This window comes from Macaca fascicularis, chromosome 4 (genome assembly GCF_037993035.2).
Source record: "Macaca fascicularis isolate 582-1 chromosome 4, T2T-MFA8v1.1".
Classification (NCBI taxonomy): domain Eukaryota; kingdom Metazoa; phylum Chordata; class Mammalia; order Primates; family Cercopithecidae; genus Macaca; species Macaca fascicularis.
The window spans coordinates 55,202,672-55,224,098 of record NC_088378.1 but is presented as its reverse complement, the minus strand read 5'-3'; the positions used below and the strand labels follow the sequence as shown (position 1 = coordinate 55,224,098).

General features: G+C 35.3%; 1 protein-coding gene across 5 annotated transcripts in view; it reads right to left on the bottom strand.

Annotated features, from left to right (window-relative positions):
• The window catches only part of STXBP5 (syntaxin binding protein 5), a 191,741-nt gene that overhangs the window by 91,294 nt on the left and 79,020 nt on the right, over positions 1 to 21,427 (bottom strand). For all 5 annotated transcript variants that reach the window (XR_012433518.1, XR_012433519.1, XM_005552078.5 and 2 more), the window contains exon 9: positions 8,241 to 8,319. Coding sequence is in view for 3 of the 5 variants with exons in the window: in XM_005552078.5 (XP_005552135.1) it covers positions 8,241 to 8,319 (79 nt within the window). In the remaining 2 variants the exon portion in view is untranslated. The remainder of the gene's footprint in view (positions 1 to 8,240; positions 8,320 to 21,427) is intronic.

Below are 21,427 nucleotides of genomic sequence, written 5' to 3'. Positions count from 1 at the left end.
GTTGTAATACTTCCTTTTTCATCTCTGAATTTATTAATTTGAGTAATCTCTCTTTTTTCTTAATCTTACTAAAGGCTTGATTTTGTTTAACTTTTAAAAAAACAAACTGTTTCATTAACATTTGGTATTTTTATTTAGTCTCTATTTTATACACACTGTTTTCATTGCTACTTTGTATTTTTATTTAGTCTCTATTTTGTACTGGTTGTAATATTTCCTTTTTCATCTCTGTATTTATTAATTTGAGTCATCTCTCTTTTTTTCTTAATCTTACTAAAGGCTTTAACTTTTCAAAAAACAAACTGTTTCATTGATATTTGGTATTTTTATTTAGTCTCTATTTTGTACAAACTGTTTCACTGCTACTTTGTATTTTTATTTAGTCTCTATTTTGTATATTTCTACTCTGATCATTATTATTTCTTTCTTCCTACCAATTTTGGGTTTGTTCACTTTTTTCTCATTCCTTGAGGTGCAATGTTAGGTTGTCTATTTGAGATTATTCTACTTTTCTGATATTTATTGCCATAAATTTTCCTCTTAAGACTGCTTTTGCTGTATTCCACAGGCCTCAGTATATTGTTTTCCCATTTTGTCTCAAGAATCATTTATTTTCCATTTTCAACGTCTTTATTGACTCACTGGCTATTCAGATCATGATGTGTAATGTCCATGTATTTTTATAGTTTCCAAAGTTTCTCTTGTAATTCATTTCTAGTTTTATACCACTGTGGCCGAAAAAGCCAGGATCTTTATCTTCTCACATGTGTTAATACTTGCTCTTGGCCTAATATATGATCTCTCCTCAAGAATGTTCCATGCACAGTTGAGAAGAATGTGCATTCTGCAGCTATTGGATGGAATATTCTGTAAATGTAAGTTAGATCCACTTGGTCTACACTGCAATTTAAATCCATTGTTTCTTTGTTGAATTTCTCCCTGGATGATGTGTCTATTGCAGAAAGTAGGGTGTTGAATTCCTCTACTGCTTATGTATTGCAGTTTATCTCTCCTTTTAGATGTAGTAATAATTTGTGTGCTTTAGTGTTCAATGCATATATATTTATAATACTTATATCCTCATGCTAAATTGATGTCTTCATTGTTACATAATGACTTTTTTTGGTCATTTTTTACAGTTTTTGATTTAACGTCTATTTTATCTGATATTTTATAAACCTGATCACTTTTGGTTTCTGTTTGCATGAAATATCTTTTTCCATACTTTCACTTTCAGTCTATGTGTATCTGTACAAGTGATGTGAGTCTATAGTAGGTAGCATACAGTTTTTTTTTTTTTCCATTCACACTGTCTCTTTTACAATTGGGAAATTTAATCCATTTATATTCAAGGTAATTACTGACAGGTAAAACTTACTCTTGCCATTTCGTTAACCGCTTTCTGGTTTTTCTGTATTCCTTGTTACATTCTTCCTTTCTTGTTGTTTGGCTTTGTGGTTTGGTGGTTTTTCTACGGTACTAAGCTTTGATTCCTTTCTCTTTTTTGTTTGTGCATCTGTTGTGATTTCTTTCTTGATGGTTATCATAAGTGTAACACAAATAATCACGTGGTTGTAACAGAGTATTTTATGCTGCTAAATTGTAACAGAGTATTTTATGCTGCTAAATTATAACAACTTAATTTTAGCTGCATAATAATATTCTAGAGTTTTACCCTTCTCTCAACATTTCTCAACCCTTCTCTCAACAAAAATAACATTTTTGTTTATATATATATCTCCTTATTTATTGCATGCTCCTTAACAACTACTTGTGGCTGTAGTTATTACTGACTGTTTTGACTTTTAACTTTCATAGGTGAGGTATGAAAGATTTACATAGCATCATCATAGTATTGGAGTATTACAAGTTTGCTTACACATTTATCTCTACCTGTGAGTTTTATAACTTCTCATGTTTTCATGACAGTAATTACCTGCCTTTCACTTCTTGTCATAGGACTCTGCGTAATCATTTCTTGTTAAGTCAATCTAGTGGTGATGAATTATCTCAGCTTTTGCTTGTCTGGGGAAAAGTTTATTTCACGTTCATTTCTGAAGGATAGTTTTGCTGAGTATAGTATTCTCAGCTGACAGGATTTTTTTGCTCTTTCAGCATTTTGAATATATTATCCATTCTCTACTGACCTGCAAGGTTTCTGCTGAGAAATCGGTTGATAATCTAATAAAGATACCCTTACATGTGACAAGACACTTTTCTCTTTCTGCTTTTAGAATTCTCTTTGACTTTTGACAGTTTGATTATAATGTGTCTTGGAGAGGACCTTTTGAATTTAATCTACTTGAAACTCCTAAGCTTCCTGGATCTGAATATACATATCTCTCCCAACTTGAGCAATTTTCAGCTACTATTTCATTAAATATGTTTTCTGTGCCTTTCCTCCATCTCTTCTCTCCCTCTATAAATATTATGTGAATATTTGTATATTTAAATGCAACTCTTCAGTTCCATGGGTTTGCTTCATTCTTTTTATTCTTATTTTTTTTCCACCCTCTGGCTGGATTATTTCAAAAGATCTATCTTCAAATTCAGAAAGTCTTTCTTTTGCTTGATGTAGTCTGTTGCTGAAACTCTCAATTGTATTTTTCATTTAAGTTCTTCAGTTCCAAGATTTCTGTTTGCACTTTTCAAAAATGCTAACTATGTTGCATTTCCTATTTTTTTCTCATTTTGTTGAATTGTTTATCTGTATTCTCTTGTATCTCGCTGAGTTTTGTTTTTAAGAAACTATTATTTTGAATTTCTTTATGGGCATATGGTGAATTTCCTCTTCTTTGGATTCTGTTACTGGAGAATTATTGTGTTCCTCTGGGGATGTCATGCATCCTTGCTTTTTCATATTTGTGTTCCTACACTGAATCTGCACATTTGGTTGAACAGTCACCTATTCCAGTTTTATGGAGTAGCTCTTTAGGGAAAGATTTATTCCTGTATATGGGTCTTATGTTAGTTGGGTAGGGTGTGTTGGCTTTGGTTCTGGGTGGAGGCACCATGCAGTCTCCATGCAATTTCTTCAGCTATAAACCATCTCAGCAATGTCTGTGAGTGCCTCAGTGACTTAGGCTATAGACGTCTGTGGCAAGAGTGGTACAGCTTAGCCAGGTTTGGGATTGATTGGCTGATTTTCAGGTTGACTTGGGGGGTGAACCTACTACAGGCAGGTTTGCTGAGCTTTTTTTTCCTACTGAAGGCACAGGTTCATGCCAGTTCAACTGGTTCAGGTGCTGATCTGCCAGGTGAGGGTCTGCTGGGCTGTTTTTCCTGTAAGGAGCAAGGACATGTAGTACTGTAGCCAGCCCAGGGCTGTCTCCCTCATTGTACAGGACCATCTGTTTTTTGGGGGGCAGTATGCTGCATGGGTGTGGGCACCAGAGCCACAACTGTTCCTGGCCACAGGCTCTGAGCAACTGGGATCATGGCATTGTAGTCACCCATGTGAGCACGGTGGAATGACAGTGGAGTCTCAAGAGTGGACAAACAAAGTGGCTACTGGTCCCTGAGCAGAGCACTCAAGCACTGACTCCAATTTCAAGAAGGCACCATACTATATAGCAGCTTGGGTTATGGGGTGGTGAGGATACACACATTGTTCATTCTCTGGAGCAGTGCAACTTCATGGAAGTTACTTGAAGCTCTACAAACTGGGCTCCGGGCCTATGAGTACTGTAGAATTCTATCAGAGAAGGACTGCATGTGCCTGCAGTGATAATGGGGACTGTTGTGGGCCTATGGCTTATGTTTTCTCCACAAGGGGAAGTGCCTCCCGGCTCAAAGTGGGAGACAGGGCAGCAGGGTCAGGGTGTTTTGCTCCCCCCTATGCTGTCATCCTGGGTTGCCATACTCCACGGGGAACTGGCCACTCCCTTTCTGTACTCCATCACTTTCCTTCAGAGGCTCTAGTCTGTTCTTTTTGGTCCTTTTGTGTGTGTGTGTGTGTCGGGAGGATGGTGATGAACACCAGGCACCTCTAGTCAGCTGTCTTGCTCAAGGATCCAATATTCGCTTTTAGGTTCCATAATAAAGAGATGCTTTTCCCAAAGCTGGTAATTATTTGAATGGTGATCACTTCTGAAGAAAACTAACTCTTCTAATGCTCTGTAGCTCAAAACTCTAGAGTTAATCTGAGTACCTGTTTGAACCCATCCAAAGTTGTTTCTTGTTGAAAATCTGGCCCCACGGACACCTTCTTATATAGTCTACTAGTGAAAAGAAAAGTGTAAAAGTAGAAATGAAAAGAAACTAGAGTTTATCAAATACTTATAATGTGACAGATACATATTATTTCATTTAGTCCTTCATGAATAATTTCATAAAGTGGGAATTACTGTCTCTGTTTTACTAAGGTAAGGAAAACAGGTCAGTGAGGTTAGGTAAGTTACCAAAGATAATACAGTTAGTAAGTGGCAGAACTGGGATTTGGACCCAAGTCTAATAATCCAAATCGTCAATTATTTCTACTAAATCAGGGACTTTCAAATATTTTAATCATGACCCATAGGAAGAAGTGCATTTTACTTCATGATCCAGTATACAGACAAATATATGCCACTGAATAAAAGTTTCATGAATCAATACTTAAATTATGCAGCGCTATTTCCTATTCTAGTTTATAATTTAGAAATTGATGGTCACAACTGGCAAAATTATTTTCACAACCCACTAATGAACCATCATATTTGATATCTAAAAATTTTTTTTTACATCAAAAAGGACTAAAATTTTTTTTAAATCACAGCCTTTCTCTCTCAGATAAATACGATTCTCAATTTAGGAAGGAATACTAGATTCTTCAGTTATAAAATTTGGTTAACCTTGCCACTTGTACACTTGCTTTGTGGAAGCACGATAAGTGAACAACTGCATTTTAGGTGTTTGTCAGAGGTAATCAAACATCTGAAACAACCAGTATGTGTGAGACATATACTAGTGATGTGTGTGAGACATATACTAGTGATACATGTGAGACAACTGGTATAAAGAGCATGTTACAAGTGCTTTATATATTTATCTAATTTTTGTAACAACTCAATGAGGTAGATAATATTATTATTATTCCCATTTTACAGATAAAGCAACAAGCAGAGAAGGCTTATTTGGTTTGCCTTAGATTACACAATGAGTAAACACCTGAGGTGGGATTCAGACCCAGGAAGTCTGACACCAGAGTTCACACAACACTGTGCTGACTGCCATTCACCACGAGACTTCATACCTGATTCACATTAGTTTCTCAAAGAAACAACTTCAATGGAATTGACTTAACATTTAACTTCCGACTTCTTATTAAGAAAGAACTGGTTCCATGTCTATTAAAATACTTTCTTTCCCTATGCAAGAGAACATCTGGTTTCTCCAGATCTAAGTTTTATTTGCTTTATTTCATCAGAAAATAAAAGCTATGTAACCTCAATTTCATTTTTTTTGTCAGAATTCGCCTTTGCCTCAGAATTAAACTAAGCATTTTTAACAGTTAGCTCTTTATTACTATCTTTTCAATATATCTGCCTATCTTCTTCTTCACATTTAGCACCACCGTGCTTTCATTGAGCTGAATGTTTAATAGGGGTGACATACATTCAATAAATAATTTCATTACTAATGACATGTATAGGGTGTAGAAAGAAAAAGTACTACATGCTTTGAGAGTATATTATTAGAGGACGTAATCTGGCCAATGAGGCTAGAGTATCTTTAAGGTTGCATAGTTTTGCTGAGCCACAAAGGATGATAGGGAATCCACCTCAAATTATTTCTTGGTAAAGAGAAGAAAACGTAGAAGACCCTGAGAATAAAAGGATGGCTTTTTATACAATTTGGTAACTTGCCAACAGGAACTGTACAATACATTCTGTTGGCATCTGCTTATGATACCTGATAGGAACAGAAAAAAGATGAGCACTGCCCAGCTTAATGAATAGAGGCTGATTCTGCTCTAGGTGGGAATGGGTAGCACAGTTCTCAATTTTGGTTGCATATTGTAACGTGGAAAGCTATTTCAAGGAAAGAGGCCAGGGACTGAGAGAAAAGAAAAATATGTTTAAGTTACTGAATTTCCCATCTTAGGTGACAAAAGAAATTGAGAAAGTAGAGAACACTGTAACAAAATGGTGATCCTATTGATCCACTTAACAGTATAACAATGTCATTCAACGACAAAGGATACCTTCTGAGGAATACATCATTGGACAATTCTGTCATTGTATGAACATCATAGAGTGTAACTTACACAAATCTCGATGATATACTACATATCTAGGCTATATTGTATAGCCTATTACTCCTAGGTTACAAATCTATATAGCATATTACTGCACTAATTATTGTAGGCAACTGTAACACAATGGTATTTGTATATATAAACACAGAAAAGGTACAGTAAAATACAGTATTATAATTTATTGGGACCGTCATTGTATATATTGTCTACCATTGATCATGACACTGTTAGGCAGTGGATGACTGTATTTACAAATGTTTTCAAAAAAGCAGAACACTTTAAATTTTCATTTCTAATTCTATGAAAGAAAAAGTATTACTGCCATCTTGAAGAAACCTGAACTCATAAATATTAACATTTTTTAGGAGTAAATACTGGAACAGGTGAAACACAGAGGAAAAAATCTTCCCTGAACTGTTGCCTTTGTTGCCAGTCAATACTTGTTAAAATACCTAGATAAGAATAGAATCTAGTCACTACTCATTTAAATATTTAGCCAATTCATTTCATTTTGTATTATAATTATAGATTTTTTTTTTCTGGTTTTCTTCCTGTTTTTCTTTCTTTGTTACCATGCTTTTCCTATTTTAATTCCTTTGCCATAGGACAAATGTAACAAATAAAAATCAATTGGTGGCAGGGGATTTCCTAAAAAAATGGTTTCTCAATCATTTATAGAGTTTATTATATACCAGGAACTGCTTGAAATGTTTTATATACATTATCATCTCTTAATCACAACTAATGTCTGATATTTTATCCATCTACGTCATAAGTGAGGAAAATGAACCACAAAGAAGTCAGATAACTGCTACAGGTCACATAATGAAGGATGCAACAGTCAAACAGATGCTACACCTCTTGGAGTTCATTTAATCTATTGTTGGAATTTAGTGTGTCTGTTAGATCTCAACAAAGGCTAATAAGAATGAAGGAAAAGACAACAACATTCTTATATATATATTTTAGCCTGGTACCTTTACTCGAATGAGTTTAATTGAAATAGAACGGGAGATTAAAAAGTGAGTGGGCCAGTTGTAATAACCAGTGGTTATAAACTGGCATACAAAAAATACACCAGTGTTTCTAAATGTTAGAGTGCATCAGAATTTCCTGTAGGTCTAGTTAAAACACAGATTGCTGGGTCCCGACCCCAGAGTTTCTGATTCAGTAGGTATACGGTGGAATCTGAGAATTTGCATTTCAAACAGGTTCTCAGCTAACGCTGTTGGCCAAGGGACCACAATTTGAGAACCTCTGCACTATACTAATATATATTCACTGTCCAACATAGCTGTAGCAAATAAAAGCCATAGTAAATAAAACCACATACTTTTCCTGGGGAGCTAGAACATAAATAAAAGGCTTTCTTTTGGAAGTTAAAGAGATGTGGAATTTTCACAGACATTTTATGTTTTTTTCTTTATTATATTTTTTAATCTAACATTTGACACATACGAAAATATATGTAAAATATATAAATGTTTAAGCAATCTAATTTTCATACCTAATTCATATAGTGACAATCAATATCTTCAAATACAACCAACAAACTCTCAATATTAAACAGTAATTATTTTCATAATTGGCAGATACTCTTATATGAGATTTAATTTCTGAAGAATACATATAACTTTAATATCATATATAGTAAAAATAGTTCAATCTTAAATCTTTTTTCTTCACTGATTATTCCACAATGACCACTAGTGAATAAACACTATTGCTACTAAAGACTGATCTAGAGAAGGTACGAAGTTTAACAGGAAAAATAATTCAAACTTTCCAAGATAATGTGTAAAACTACTAAAGACAAGAGCACAAAAAGTATTTTATCCTAAATTTACCAACTTTACTTCTTTTGTTAAATAAAAAAAAGCATAAAATTTAAGAATGGTGGAGACCATGCTAAAATAGGCCTTCAAAATTAATGATAAAATAGCCTTCCATGCTATTTGAGGAATTATATACAATGAACATTGGCAATGAAGTAAAATCTTACCCAGATCTAGTCGTTTTGAATTCCACCTTGAGGATAGGTTTGCATGGTTCTGGCTTCTTCCCATCCTTTAACTGTTTTCCTAAAATATATTTTCCTGCATTAAATTCTAAAATTCTAATTTACTCTACATTCTTACATTGATAGTTTACAAAATGAAAGTGAAATATAATGAAATCCACCATGAAACACTTTAAAGTGATTTTGAAAGAGTCATTTAATACACAATAAGATATTTTTTAAATGATCAAGCAAAGTTACTCTTTGAAATTTGGTGCTAAAAAGCAAATATAATTAATAACTTAGTAAGAACATTTATGTAACAAAATTCTAGCAGGAGAAATCGACAGTTTTTCCAATGTTCTTAATTGCAGATAAGCAAAATAAATTTTCAACTTGTTAAATGAATTCATTTTAAAATAGCAAGATTTGAGAAAAACAAATCTATATCACATTTTCACCCCAGTGTGACAGGCTGCAATATTAAGCCCTATGCTAATAAAATCATTTATATTTATTCTCAAGTAAATACATCCACTGTAATACCCAAAAGACTGCTAAAATACACCAACCTCTATAAAATGTGTTAGAGACTCATTTTGTCACAGAATTCTAAATATTTTTTAAAATGTTGATTTCAGTTATCTATTTCTACATATTCACTGCAGAAACTATAGAAAACTAAAAAAAAAAAAAAAGAAAGAAAGAAAATACAGCATTTATTTCCCATATTTCAGAGATTAACCACTGTCTTGGAGTTCATTTAATCTTTTGTTGGAATACAGTGTATCTGTTAGATCTCAACAAAGGCTAACAAGAATGAAGGAAAAGATAACAACATTCTTACATATATATTTTAGCCTGGTACCTTTACTCAAATGAGTTCAATTGAAATAGAAGTGGAGATTAAAAAGTGAGTGGGCCAGTTGTAATAACCAGTGGTTATAAACTGGCATACAAAAAATACTCTAAATGTTAGAGTGCATCAGAATTTCTGTCCACATTATTACATTTCTTCTGACAAATCACCTAACTTGGGAATGGTCTGAGGAATTCCTGACACTCACCCCTAACCCAACACCTCTTACCTCTTTCACAGCTTTATTTTTTCTCCATAGCACTTGTCACATTCTAGTATTCTTTATATTTAACTTCTTTGTTTACTGTTTGCCTAACTGGCATGTATGTAAATTCTAGGCAAGTAAATTTTTTTTTCTTTTTTTGAGACAGGGTCTCACTCCTGCAGCCCAGGTTGGAGTACGGTGGCATGATCATGGCTCACCACAGCCTCAACTTCCTGGGCTTAAGTGAGCCTCCCATCACAGCTTCTCAAGTAATTGGACCACAGGTGCATACCACCATGTCTGGATACATTGCTTTAAATTTTTTGTAGAGATGACAGATGGGGTTTTACCATGTTACCCAGGCTAGTCTCCAACTCTGGGCTCAAGGGATCTGCCTGCCTCCGTCTCCTGAAGTGCTGGGATTACAGGCATGAGTCACCGCACGCGGCCAGGAAAGTGAACTTTTTTAGTGTATTTGTTTTCCGTTGTGGTATCCCGGTGACAAACATTGTTTGGCATATGGTATATCTGGGTAAAGTTGTATTCCAGAGAAGTTGTGCCAATTCACAGTTCTATCAGCAGCGTAAGACATGTATTTTGCCATACCTTCCCGTAGCAATTTTTTTTCTTTTTGCTGATTGTTAAATAAAAAGGGTAACTTATTTTAATCTGATTTGTTTGGATCCCTAACTGGTCATGTATACTTCTTTTAAAAAATAGTTTGCTGTCCTTTATTAATGCTTCTATGTCATCTTCCTTGTATTAGAAAATAAATTTTATATTCCAGGCTTATTAACATTCCGTCAATCATGTATGTTGCAAATATTTTCCCTAGTGAATTCTTACAAATTAAAAAAAATTGTACAGAAGTACACATCTAAATAATCAAGTCTATCAGCCTCAATAAGTTGCAATTTAAGAAAATATGAAATCCTAAAATATCTATTCTTCCAAAATTAATTTATAAATATAATGTAATTAGCGTTTCAACAGCTTTTCTTGAATTTGGACAAAATGATCTTAAAGTACAGCTGGTAGACTAACTGCCTATGAACGGCTAAGGAAACTACCAAAAAGATCGACTTCCAAGATGATACAGTGAATATTACAGGTAGGAAGACAGGCATGAGCAGGGCAGGAGAGGGCTCTAGAAATGTTGGGTGATGGTTCGACAGTGGTTTGACAATTATCACACTGCCTCACTAAAAGCGATAAATTGGCAGCTGGTGCCAGGGAGAACCCATTTCCTGATGGAACCCAACACCTGCTGCACTGAAGTGTTAACTGAATGCTAGTGCCAGGGAGAGGCAACTTCCCAGGCATGGGCGGTAAGTAACAACATGGTGGAGTATGACTTTCGCGGGGGGGGGGGGGAGGGCACTCCACTGGAAAACGGAGAAAAGCCTCAGATGGACAAGTGTACGAATTCCTAAACACACTGCACGTGTCCACCTCCCAAGGGTAAGAAGGGCACCACACATACGGGCAGCCCACCCTAAGGGAAGAATCGTGGGAAGGGGCACGCCTATGAAGTCCTAGGGTCAGAGTTAAACACTGCACTCGTTCTCCAAATTGCCCACCTGGGTCTCTTTCAAGTGTTTCCTTCCCTGTTCTAAAGCCTTTCTAATAAACTTCCACTCCTGCTCTGAAACTTGCCTTGGTCTCTTTTTCTGTTTTGCCCCTCAGTTGAATTCTTTCTTCTGAAGAGGCAAGAATGAAGGTTACTGCAGACCCATACTGATACACTACTGGCAACTCAGATATATGCCACCAATAACAGGAGGACCTCGGTGAACTTGCTCTCCCACAAAAATGAAACTACTAGTAAAACAACTAAAGTTAACCATTTCAGAACTCTGGAGAATGACCAAGCCGCTAACAAGATGAAAAATCATCTACCCAATAGAAACTACTGAACTTCAGTAACATGAGGGGTCCGGGGACAGGGAACTGTGATATTTTTAAGGAAGGTCTATTTCTATCCCCTGGCTACCCAGCTCAGTGGTAGGCTAGCCATGAAAATGCAGTAGTATTAGCCAACAGAGAGGACTGAAGTTTTCTTGGAGCTCTGTTAAAAACATTTTTGCTACAGCACAATCGACATTTTGTATGAACTTGCAGCTCTCTGGAAAACACTATTCCCAAAGTGCTGTGGCTATCTCACTTGACACCTCAAATATGGGAGACAAAAGTCCCTACCTCCAGGGCATTCCAGAATAACAGCAATCTGTTGGAAGTATTACAGCTATCTAAGGCTGTAGTTTCAGTTGAAGCAAATGGAACTCAGGCAGAAATTTTAAAAAAAAGCTCAGAAAACTAGACACATTCCTGGGGGTCTAAAATGCTGCCTGCCCAGGCAAGAGTGAGGAACGGAGAAGGACCCAGTCACTCATTTCTGGCCGACTTTGAGATCCTGAGCAAACAGGAAGTTAAAAAAAAAAAAGTAAAATGAGTCATAACACCTATTACTGGCAAGTACATTGGGAAACGGATACTCATACATGGCTGGTAGAAATCTGAAGGATATAGTTTTTTTTGAAAAATGGTTTGAGAACATTTATTAGAAATAATAAAACGTCAATATTTAGGGGTAGAAATTGTACTCTGAAGCATTTATTCCATATAAACAAAAGGACCAATTTCTATGGCATATGTACAAAGATGGTAGCTGCAGCATAGTTTGCAATGTTTAAGAAATAAAAACAAAGGGAATGCCCACTAATTTGAAATAGCTGAATAAGTTGTGATAGAAACAACTGGCTCTTACACAGCCATTAACATAAATGAAATGCCAGAACATTTGGAGGAATCTTCCTAAAGTACAGTGATTCAGATGCAAAAAAGGGTTAAAAACAATCCAATTCTGCTCTTTAAAAGTTATTTTAAAATGTACCATTATTATTGAACTATAGTCACCCTACTGTAACTCAAAGGATAAATGTTTGAGGGGATTAATACCCCATTCTCTATGATGTGCTTATTTCACATTGTATGCCTGTATCAAAATATCTCATGTACCTCACCAATATATATACCTATTATGTACTCACAAAAATTTTAAAAAATTTTAAAGATGCAAAAAGATAGCTAACATAATCCTACTTTTTGTAAAACAATGATCAGAAAAATAATCTCATGTTTATTTGTGTGTATATGTGTTAATATACAAAATTTCAGAAATATCTATATTTTAGAAGAACATCTGTAAGATTTTTGACACAGCTTACCTCGTGGGATAAGAAAGGAGAATGGGCTGCTAACATGGGAAAAGGCTGAGGGAGAAGGAACTGGTAGGATAGGATTGTATATGTGTAATGAGATATGTGTATGAAAAAAAACTATTAGTGTTTTTGGTCACTCCCCTCTTTGGTTTTATGCTTGGAAAGTTCTTCCCCACACCAAAATCATATAAATCTGCTTTTTCTTATAGTTTTGAATAGATTCATCTATTACATTAATTATTTTCTGATGTGTATTTTGATACAGGGAAGACATTTTCCTCTTAATAATTAATAAGGTATCAATCATCTGAGTGCTAGGCTAGTTTTATAGCTCTAATGAGCTATAACTGCTAAACAAAAGTACACATATTTAAAGTGTATAATCAGATGGGTTTTGACATAAATATTTACTTGCCAGGCCAATTTATTGAACCATCATTCTCTCCTCACTAGTACAAAATATCACCCATATTAAACTTTTATAAATATATACCTGTATACTGACTGGTAATGGAACTTTTAATCCTGTCTTAATTTAAGATCCTACAGAATCATCGCTTTCCCCTCCTTATGAAGAAATGATTGTACATGGAATCTTTAATCTCTAGCAGCCCAATTTATAAGAACCAAGAAGTGACAGAAGTAACCAAGGAACTGGAAAGAACTGCCAGGAGAAAAGAAAGGACTGCTGAGGTGGGAGAGAGAATTGCAAGGAAAATACAAGGTATTGAAAAAAGGAGGCTTAAATCTGAAAAGTAGTCCCTTGTGTCATACAAGGAATAAATTAAGAACTTCAACCTCTATTCCAAACTATATAGAGATGTATATGACCTTTCAGTAAAAAATTTAAATGTTTGCTCTGAAGAAGGTCAGCTGGTTTATATCCTCTTTCTACCATGCAGAGTTCTAGCGGGAGAATCAGGCTGACAGAATTTAGGATTATAGACACAAATTTTATATGTAGGTTCAAACATGATTTTGTTTTATGAAGTGAAACAATTATTTAGAAATAAACTCCTTTAACTTATTTCAATATTCAACATCAATCTTTCGGAGGTTGGAACAAATTCTAAAGGACATTAGATGGTATTTGCTAAATCCTTCCAAGTCTGAGCTTCTATAATCTTGCAAAAAACCTGGCTAGGTACAAAACTCTTAACTTTCTTCCTGTTCAATAGTCCTTTGATACTGCTCTATTGTGTTCTAACATTCAGACTTACAAGTCTAAGTCAGTCTGATTATTATTCCTTTATAAGTTAACTTTTATTTCGGTCCCTCTGAGAGGATGCTAATAGAGTCGTTTCATTTTCTTTGCAAATGAAAAATGTTGCAGTGTTTAGAGTGATCATCCTGTATTATTTTTGGTTGGAAAAAAACAAATCTTTGATATGCATAGAAGATATTTTAAATAATGTCTCTGATTACTGCTTATGGTCTAGATAGGTTTATTTATTCATCTATAATTCTAGGCTAAGCATTTTCTAAATCAAATCAAATAATAAGGCACTACCCATGATTTTAAGCACATACAAATGAAAAGACATTTAAAGGATTTCACCACTAGGTGTCATTTTACTTCTTAAATGCTATGCCACTGGAGGAACAAAAATATGTGCTTGTTCTTTTAACTACCTATGAACTACCGTGACTAGTCAGTTAAAAGGTCTGATTAATTATAAAACCTGACTTAATAACTCACATAAACTTCCATGCCACATCTGATTTCTCCTTCTTACTATGCCCTATTTCCCCACCCCTCAAACCACTAAACCACAAATAACTGGTTTAAGTCCTATTGATTCTAATTCCAGAATTTCATTCCTACATGTCCATTTCTTCCCATTTCCTCTAATGAAATCTCCATTATTTGTTTATTAATGCAATAGCTTCCTAATTAGCCACCCTCTTCTGCCTCCAGCCCACCAGATGTACTATCATTAAACTGATATTTTTAAGATGTAAACTTGATGCTTCTCACTATAAACTCAATTACTAGGTCTCCATTATGAAGTTCAAACTTTTTATCATACTTTGATATATAATCTTGCCTCTCTACATGGTTCTGTTTTCATTTCCTGCTACTTGCCCAAAGGTGTTTTAAACTCTGGTCATATTAAACTATTAGTAGTTTTCCAAGAACACCCCACTTTTGTTTATGTCTTTGTGCCTTCTAAGATAACTTTGCCCTGCTCTTTGCTGTCTTATACCACCACTATCATCCTTTAAGACCAAGTTCATATACCCTGAATTGGTGAAATAGTTCAACACCTTTTACCCAAAACCAGTCACCACTTATTTGCTTCCACGTCATGTTACACATGCCTTTATCGGCATTAATCACGATGTATTATATTTATCAGTTTATAGATCATTTTCATTCACTTGACAATGAGCTCTTCAGCCCAGTATATTTTCAGTAATTAGTCTCTGGTACATAGGAGGTGCTCAATAAATGTTTATTCAATGAATAAAGATTTATTAAAAATGAATAAAGATTACTGACAAAAACAGTTGCTTTCTAAAGTTTTAATTTTGCCAGTTAGGATGAGGAACGTATTTTCAGTGTTACACTTGTTACACTGAAGTTCTCAGTCTAGCGTGGCTATCCAATAGGGTACCCATAAGTCTACTGTGCACTTAAAATGCATGGACAGCAGGGCACTTAAAATGTAGCTAGTCCAAGTTAAGACATGCTAAATACACACTAGATTTCAAATATTTAGTACAAAAAAAGAATAAAATATCTCAATTTTATACATTGATTACATGATGAACTAATTTTGCATATTTGGGATTAAAGAACATGTTATTAAAATTAGTTTTACCTGTTTCTTATTACTGTTTTTAATACGGTTACTAGTAAATTTAGAATTACACACACAGCTCACATTACCTTTCTATTGGGCAGTGATGTTCTAGAAAATAAAAAGACAAACTGAAGAATCACATTGCTAATAATACTAATCTGAAAAGGGGAGGAGGGTTGTTCCCTCCTAAATGAGTGTATAGAGTTGATTTACGGCTGGACTTGGACCCCTGAATATCTGTTTTTTTACTTTTGGCAAAGAAAAGGACAGTGGGATTTATGACGTGTTGTTTAAGGCCCAAAACTTCCCTGGTAACCACCAGAGTATAGTTTTGCTGAAGGTTGGCAACCGGCCTAGCTGATTTATTAGCAAGACTGGCTTGATCATTACAAGGGCCTTCCTGAGAGTTTCTGTGGAGCTCTTCAGAAGCCAGATCTTGGTGACTCGAGGTGCACTCAGTACAATCCTCGTGTGTAAGTAAGTGCTCACTGGGAGCTCACATAGGGGAGGGATGTTTCAGAGCACCTGCCTGCATTCTCTTTCTCCTGCTGTATCATATCCTTTGCCTTTAAATCATGGTCTTATTTAAGTATGCTCTGTGGAGTCTGGTAAGTCTTTTCAAATACATAAACTGGGGAAAGGTTTGTAATGAATCATGTAAGGAACTGAGTAGTATAGTTTTATTATTTACTGAATGTTTTAGGTTTCAGGTGAATCTTAGAAGCAGATTAATGGAATTCTTTGCACATCTCATCCTTAACATATTAAGCTGATGCACTTAGGTGAAACTGAATTTTATTTTTCCCTCAGTGACCTTCAACAGATTAAAAGTTCCCCAATCTTGGTTTACTTTTTGATAAACAGATTGATTGCATTGATGAATAAGCTTCAGAAACTAAATTTAAAACACCATTTCCTACAGTAAAAATCTACAGGTTTTGACTGTCTAGCACAAGCTTGTCCAACCACAGACTGCAGGCCACATGTAGCCCAGGACAGCTTTCAATGTGGCCCAACACAAATTAGTAAACTTACTTAAAACATTATGAGATTTTTTTTTTTTTTTTTTTTTTAGCTCATCAGCTATCATTAGTGTTAGTGTATTTTATGCGTGGCCCGAGACAATTCCTCCCCTTCCAATGTGGTCCAGGAAAGGCACCCTGGTCTATAATCTCCATTTCCTTAGGAAACCATCTGATTCTGGTAAAGCTGACAATCACAGAAAATCTTACTCTGCAACACATCACCCCCTTCCCTGCGCCAGAGGGGAGGTCCTGTGAGGCCCTGGCCCAGCAAATTACAAAACCAAGATGAGTGCTTCAAGGTAAGAATGTGAGCCATGCCGATACCTCCTAAGTAATAATGAAACCCTATCTGCCATGGGAGAGAAACAAGTCAAAAGAGAAACAGTTTACTCCTCAACGTACCGTACAGAGATACAGAATCTATGGCCTGCTGAAAGGAAAAAACTGCAGAGTCATCATATGGAACCAAATCCTGCTTAATTTTCATATATTCACTAAACTTTATAGCTTAAAAATCCTGTTCAATCTTGACATTTTACAAATAATAAAGCTCAAGTCTCAGAGAAAAGAAATGATCTCCACAAGGTATTTCACACATAGCACTTGCAAGTAGATTACAGATTGTCTGATTGCCAGGGAAATGTTTGAGATGCATAAAAATGAGATTAAAGGGAACTATCACTGTTGGTTTGTTTTTGGTAGTCAAAAATAACCTGCTGAGTGTTAAAGTGAAGAAAAATGCTCATCTTTAATTCAGCATTTGTAAAACTTCTTTCACTATGGCGTACCTTTTCCACCAAACAAATCATCAATATAAGAAAAACCGGTCTTTGTGGAATATATTTTGGGGGTTCACAAATCTATTCTACCAAGTACATAACCATTTCCATACCGACATTTCCTAGAGCCATATATGAATAGCACCTCATAATTTCTGGGTAATTTCACTTACATTTTGATTATCTGAACCACAGCTAAGAAAAGTGCCTATCACATAGTAGAACCAACAAATATTTGTAGAATGAGTAAATATAATCTTCACAACAACTATATGAGACTAGGTAAAGTTTCATTATTATTTGCATTCATGGGTGAGAACATTAAGACTCAAAAATGTTAAATGACTTCCTCAAGGTCACAGAGCCAGAAACTATGGAATTAGTGCTTAACTACAACTCTTCTGGCTTCAAAATCCCATGTTATATAAATGTAACATAATATCTTCTGAACAGATTCTTCAAGGATATCTTAACCTATTTTTAACACTAAATACCCTAACACTACAACTCGTAGTAAAGTACTGGTAGGAGTCTTAAATTATAATCAGTTCTTGGCAATCAAGGTAATACTGTAAATGCTTTTTAAGACTAAGATACTTGAACAACCATTAGATGAACGTAAATAAGAAAAAGTGAAAAAGCACTCAATTGTAAAAGGTTAGTATATTTAAACTAATTTACCGTAACTGTTTGGTTAGAAATTAAGAGCAAGAAACCACAACAGAAAATAATAATGAGAAAGTAGAACAAAATTTCCATCCTTTGCAACAGTTAATATAATGAAAATGATATACCACAAATGTGATCTCTATGGAAGAGCTGATACCTTGTTATGGTATGCCGAATGTAGTTTTGTACTTTAATGTATAAAAATGTACTCAGTTGGCCAGGCATGGTGGCGCATGCCTGTAATGACAGCACTTTGGGAGGCTGAGGCGGGTGGATCACCTGAGGTCAGGAGTTTGAGACCAGCCTGGCCAATATGGCGAAACCCCATCTCTACTAAAAACACAAAAAAATAGCCGGGCGTGGTGGCCGGCGCCTGTAATCCCAGCTACTCAGGAGGCTGGGGCAGGAGAATCGCTTGAACCTGGGAAGCAGAGGTTGCGGTGTGTCAACATCGCGCCATTGCACTCCAGCTTGGGCGACAAGAGCAAGACTCTGTCTCAAAAAAACAAACAAACAAAAAGTACTCAGCTTTGCCATGAATTCAGTTGTAGTCAACATGAATTTAGCTTTGGTAGGTTACCTGTCACTCGGTAGTTTTTACTGCCAAAAAGAAAGGTGGAAACCTTATTACACTTGAATTCAGATTTTCTACATATAGTTTATATAAAATAAATAAATATGCCTTACTTTATATAAAATTCTGGCCATCTACTACTAGACTGCTACACTGTACACAAATACCACGCTAATTTTTAACACCAGCCACAGAAAAAAATCCACTTCATTTATATTTCATTTGGATTCTAATTTTGAGAAAACATTTAAGTCACATATTGTCTTTTTCATTTAAAAATAATTTTAGCTTTTCTGGCCGGGCGCGGTGGCTCAAGCCTGTAATCCCAGCACTTTGGGAGGCCGAGACGGGCGGATCACGAGGTCAGGAGATGGAGACCATCCTGGCTAACATGGTGAAACCCCGTCTCTACTAAAAATACAAGAAAATTAGCCGGGCGAGGTGGTGGGCGCCTGTAGGCCCAGCTACTCGGGAGGCTGAGGCAGGAGAATGGCGTGAACCCGGGGGGGCGGAGCTTGCAGTGAGCCGAGATCGCGCCACTGCACTTTTCTGCTAAGACAATATAATCACTGTAGAAACTGATTTATACCACTTCCTAAAGTCTGCTCTCAATAAACTAAGCTTTCAATATAAAAAAAGATTAAGACCAGACAGACAATCAATATTCGGCAACCATCATAGTAATAGTTAATTCAGCTAAGAAACATCCACAGATGCTAAAACTAGAGGGGAAAAGTTTGATGAAGTATATGTTCACAGAGTCTTGGGGAACTTCCTTCAAATCAAAATATGTAACAATTATAAATACACATAAAATTTATTTCTCAATTTCAAAGGTAAAAAGAAAACCTGTTTAATAATGGACAGAACTAGCAGAAGACAGAACTTTAACCAAAGGATCAGGATGTGAGATACCACCAATATGGGACAAAAAAAAAACGAGTTCCACTTGAGAGGATGCAAAAAGAACACCTCAATCCTTTTGGGATACTCCTGTCAAAAGCGTGCAACCTAAATCTCATCATGAATAAACATGAGACAAAACCATACTGAGGCACGTTCTATAAAAGAACTGACCTACAATCTTTGTAATTTATCAGATATCAAAGTCAAAACGTTCAGGAACTGTTTCAGTTTCGAGACGAAACATGACAACCAAATCTAATCCATATAAAACTCTTTTGAATAAAGGCAAAACTTGGTTATATAGAAAAATGTCCTTATTTAAAAAAAAAAAAAAAAAAAAAAAAAAAAAGACCATGGAATATTTGGGAGTGAATCAGCACCATATTGACAACTTACTTGCAAACAGATCAAAAGAAAAAAAGATTCTTTGTACTATTCTTACAAAACAAGATAAAAACAGATAAACTTCAAGCTGCAAGACTAGCACTATATATTTCTATCATCTTTGACATGAGTTTCATTTTCTTCTGGGTTTCAAATGAAAGATTTTTGAACTAACCACACCTTATTGGTACTTTTTTGTTTATCTGGATTCATAGGTTCCAGTGGGGTTGGGAGATTCTAAGATTCATAGGAATTTTTAGGAGTGTCGAGATGAGGAACCTAGATACTAATAGAAGGAAGGAACAAAATATATTAAGAAAAACTTGAACCTACTATCACAAGAAATATCCTCTAGATGCACTCATAAATAGATGTGTAGGGAACTTAAAGTCAGTGCTTTCCCAGAAGATGATTGCTGTCACAAGCAGTGGTAAAGTATTTCACAATATGTGGTTTCAAGAACTGTTATTTTTCCCAGAAAATAAGCCTAAAAATCCCATATGCCACAGATAGATAAAACTTGTTTTTAATTTTACTGTTTCTTTCACTTCTATATAATAATAAGTCAAAATATATCAACTTTTTAAAAAAGTAGGTATTCAAATTTTAAAGCAAACGAAATACTAGCAATAGCTACAAGGACACTCTTGAATATACTATGAATTTATAGAAGAGTTCCTTTAATATGAGTTCCCTAAATTTGCCAGGAAGGATTCTCTTGGGGTGAGGGTGGAGAATGCAGATTAATAAAGAAATACAAATTCTAAAACAAAAAAGGTGGCCTTCATAATCTGTTTTAAATAAATATTCTAATAAAAATTTCTCATAAGTTTTGTAAGTACTACTTATGCAGAAAATAGTTAACACAGCAGGTCTGCTACAGCTATCCCTACAAAGATCTGCTTACAAGGTTGGCCCTTGGCTGATGTCCAAGAAACGCTCATTATTCCCTGAGAAGGGTGATTTACTCTGCCTAATTGGTTTGTACAAAGAATATAGTTTATGCTGAACCCCTGCCTTCCTTTTGGGAGTTTAGAATTTTGGTACTTGCTAAAGCAGAGGATGCCTGCATAACTGATCCCAATAAAAACTCTGGACTCCAAGGCTCAGGTGAGTTTCTCTGGTAGACAATATTTCACACATGTGGTAACAACTCCTTAATAGTGGGATTAAGCATATCCTGTGTGACTCCGTAAGGAAATAACTCAAAGAAGCTTGAGCCTGGTTTCCTCTAGACTTCATTTGTCTTTTCCCTTTGCAGATTCTGCTTTATGCTTTTTTGTTGTAATAAATCAGAGCAATGAACATGACTTGAGGCTGAGTCCTGTGAGTCTTCCTAGTGAATCATTAAACCCGTGGTGATTCTGAGGTCTCCTGACACCATATTTTAATATATAAAATTACCTTCTACAGGGTTCCAAGTATTTCAAGTTCACTGTTATTTATATATTAACAACCTGCAACTGATAGCTTTGAGATGGAAAAGCTTAATGTAAATCCTGCATCATTTTCATTCACAAAACTATTTGTTTTTTGGACTGTTGGAGACATGATATTCAGAAAATAATGTAACATTTTCTAAAATTTCAAATTTGTAATTTCAACTGTAAATATGCTTAACTTGAAATTTTATTAACTGGTTGTTAGATACTATTTCTGTAAGTGTAAATTTTTTAATTCCCTAAAAATGAAAGGAAACCCCTCCTTATCCTAAAAATCAAATAAACAAATCCAAAGGCAAAATGAAACAAAACAGTTTAC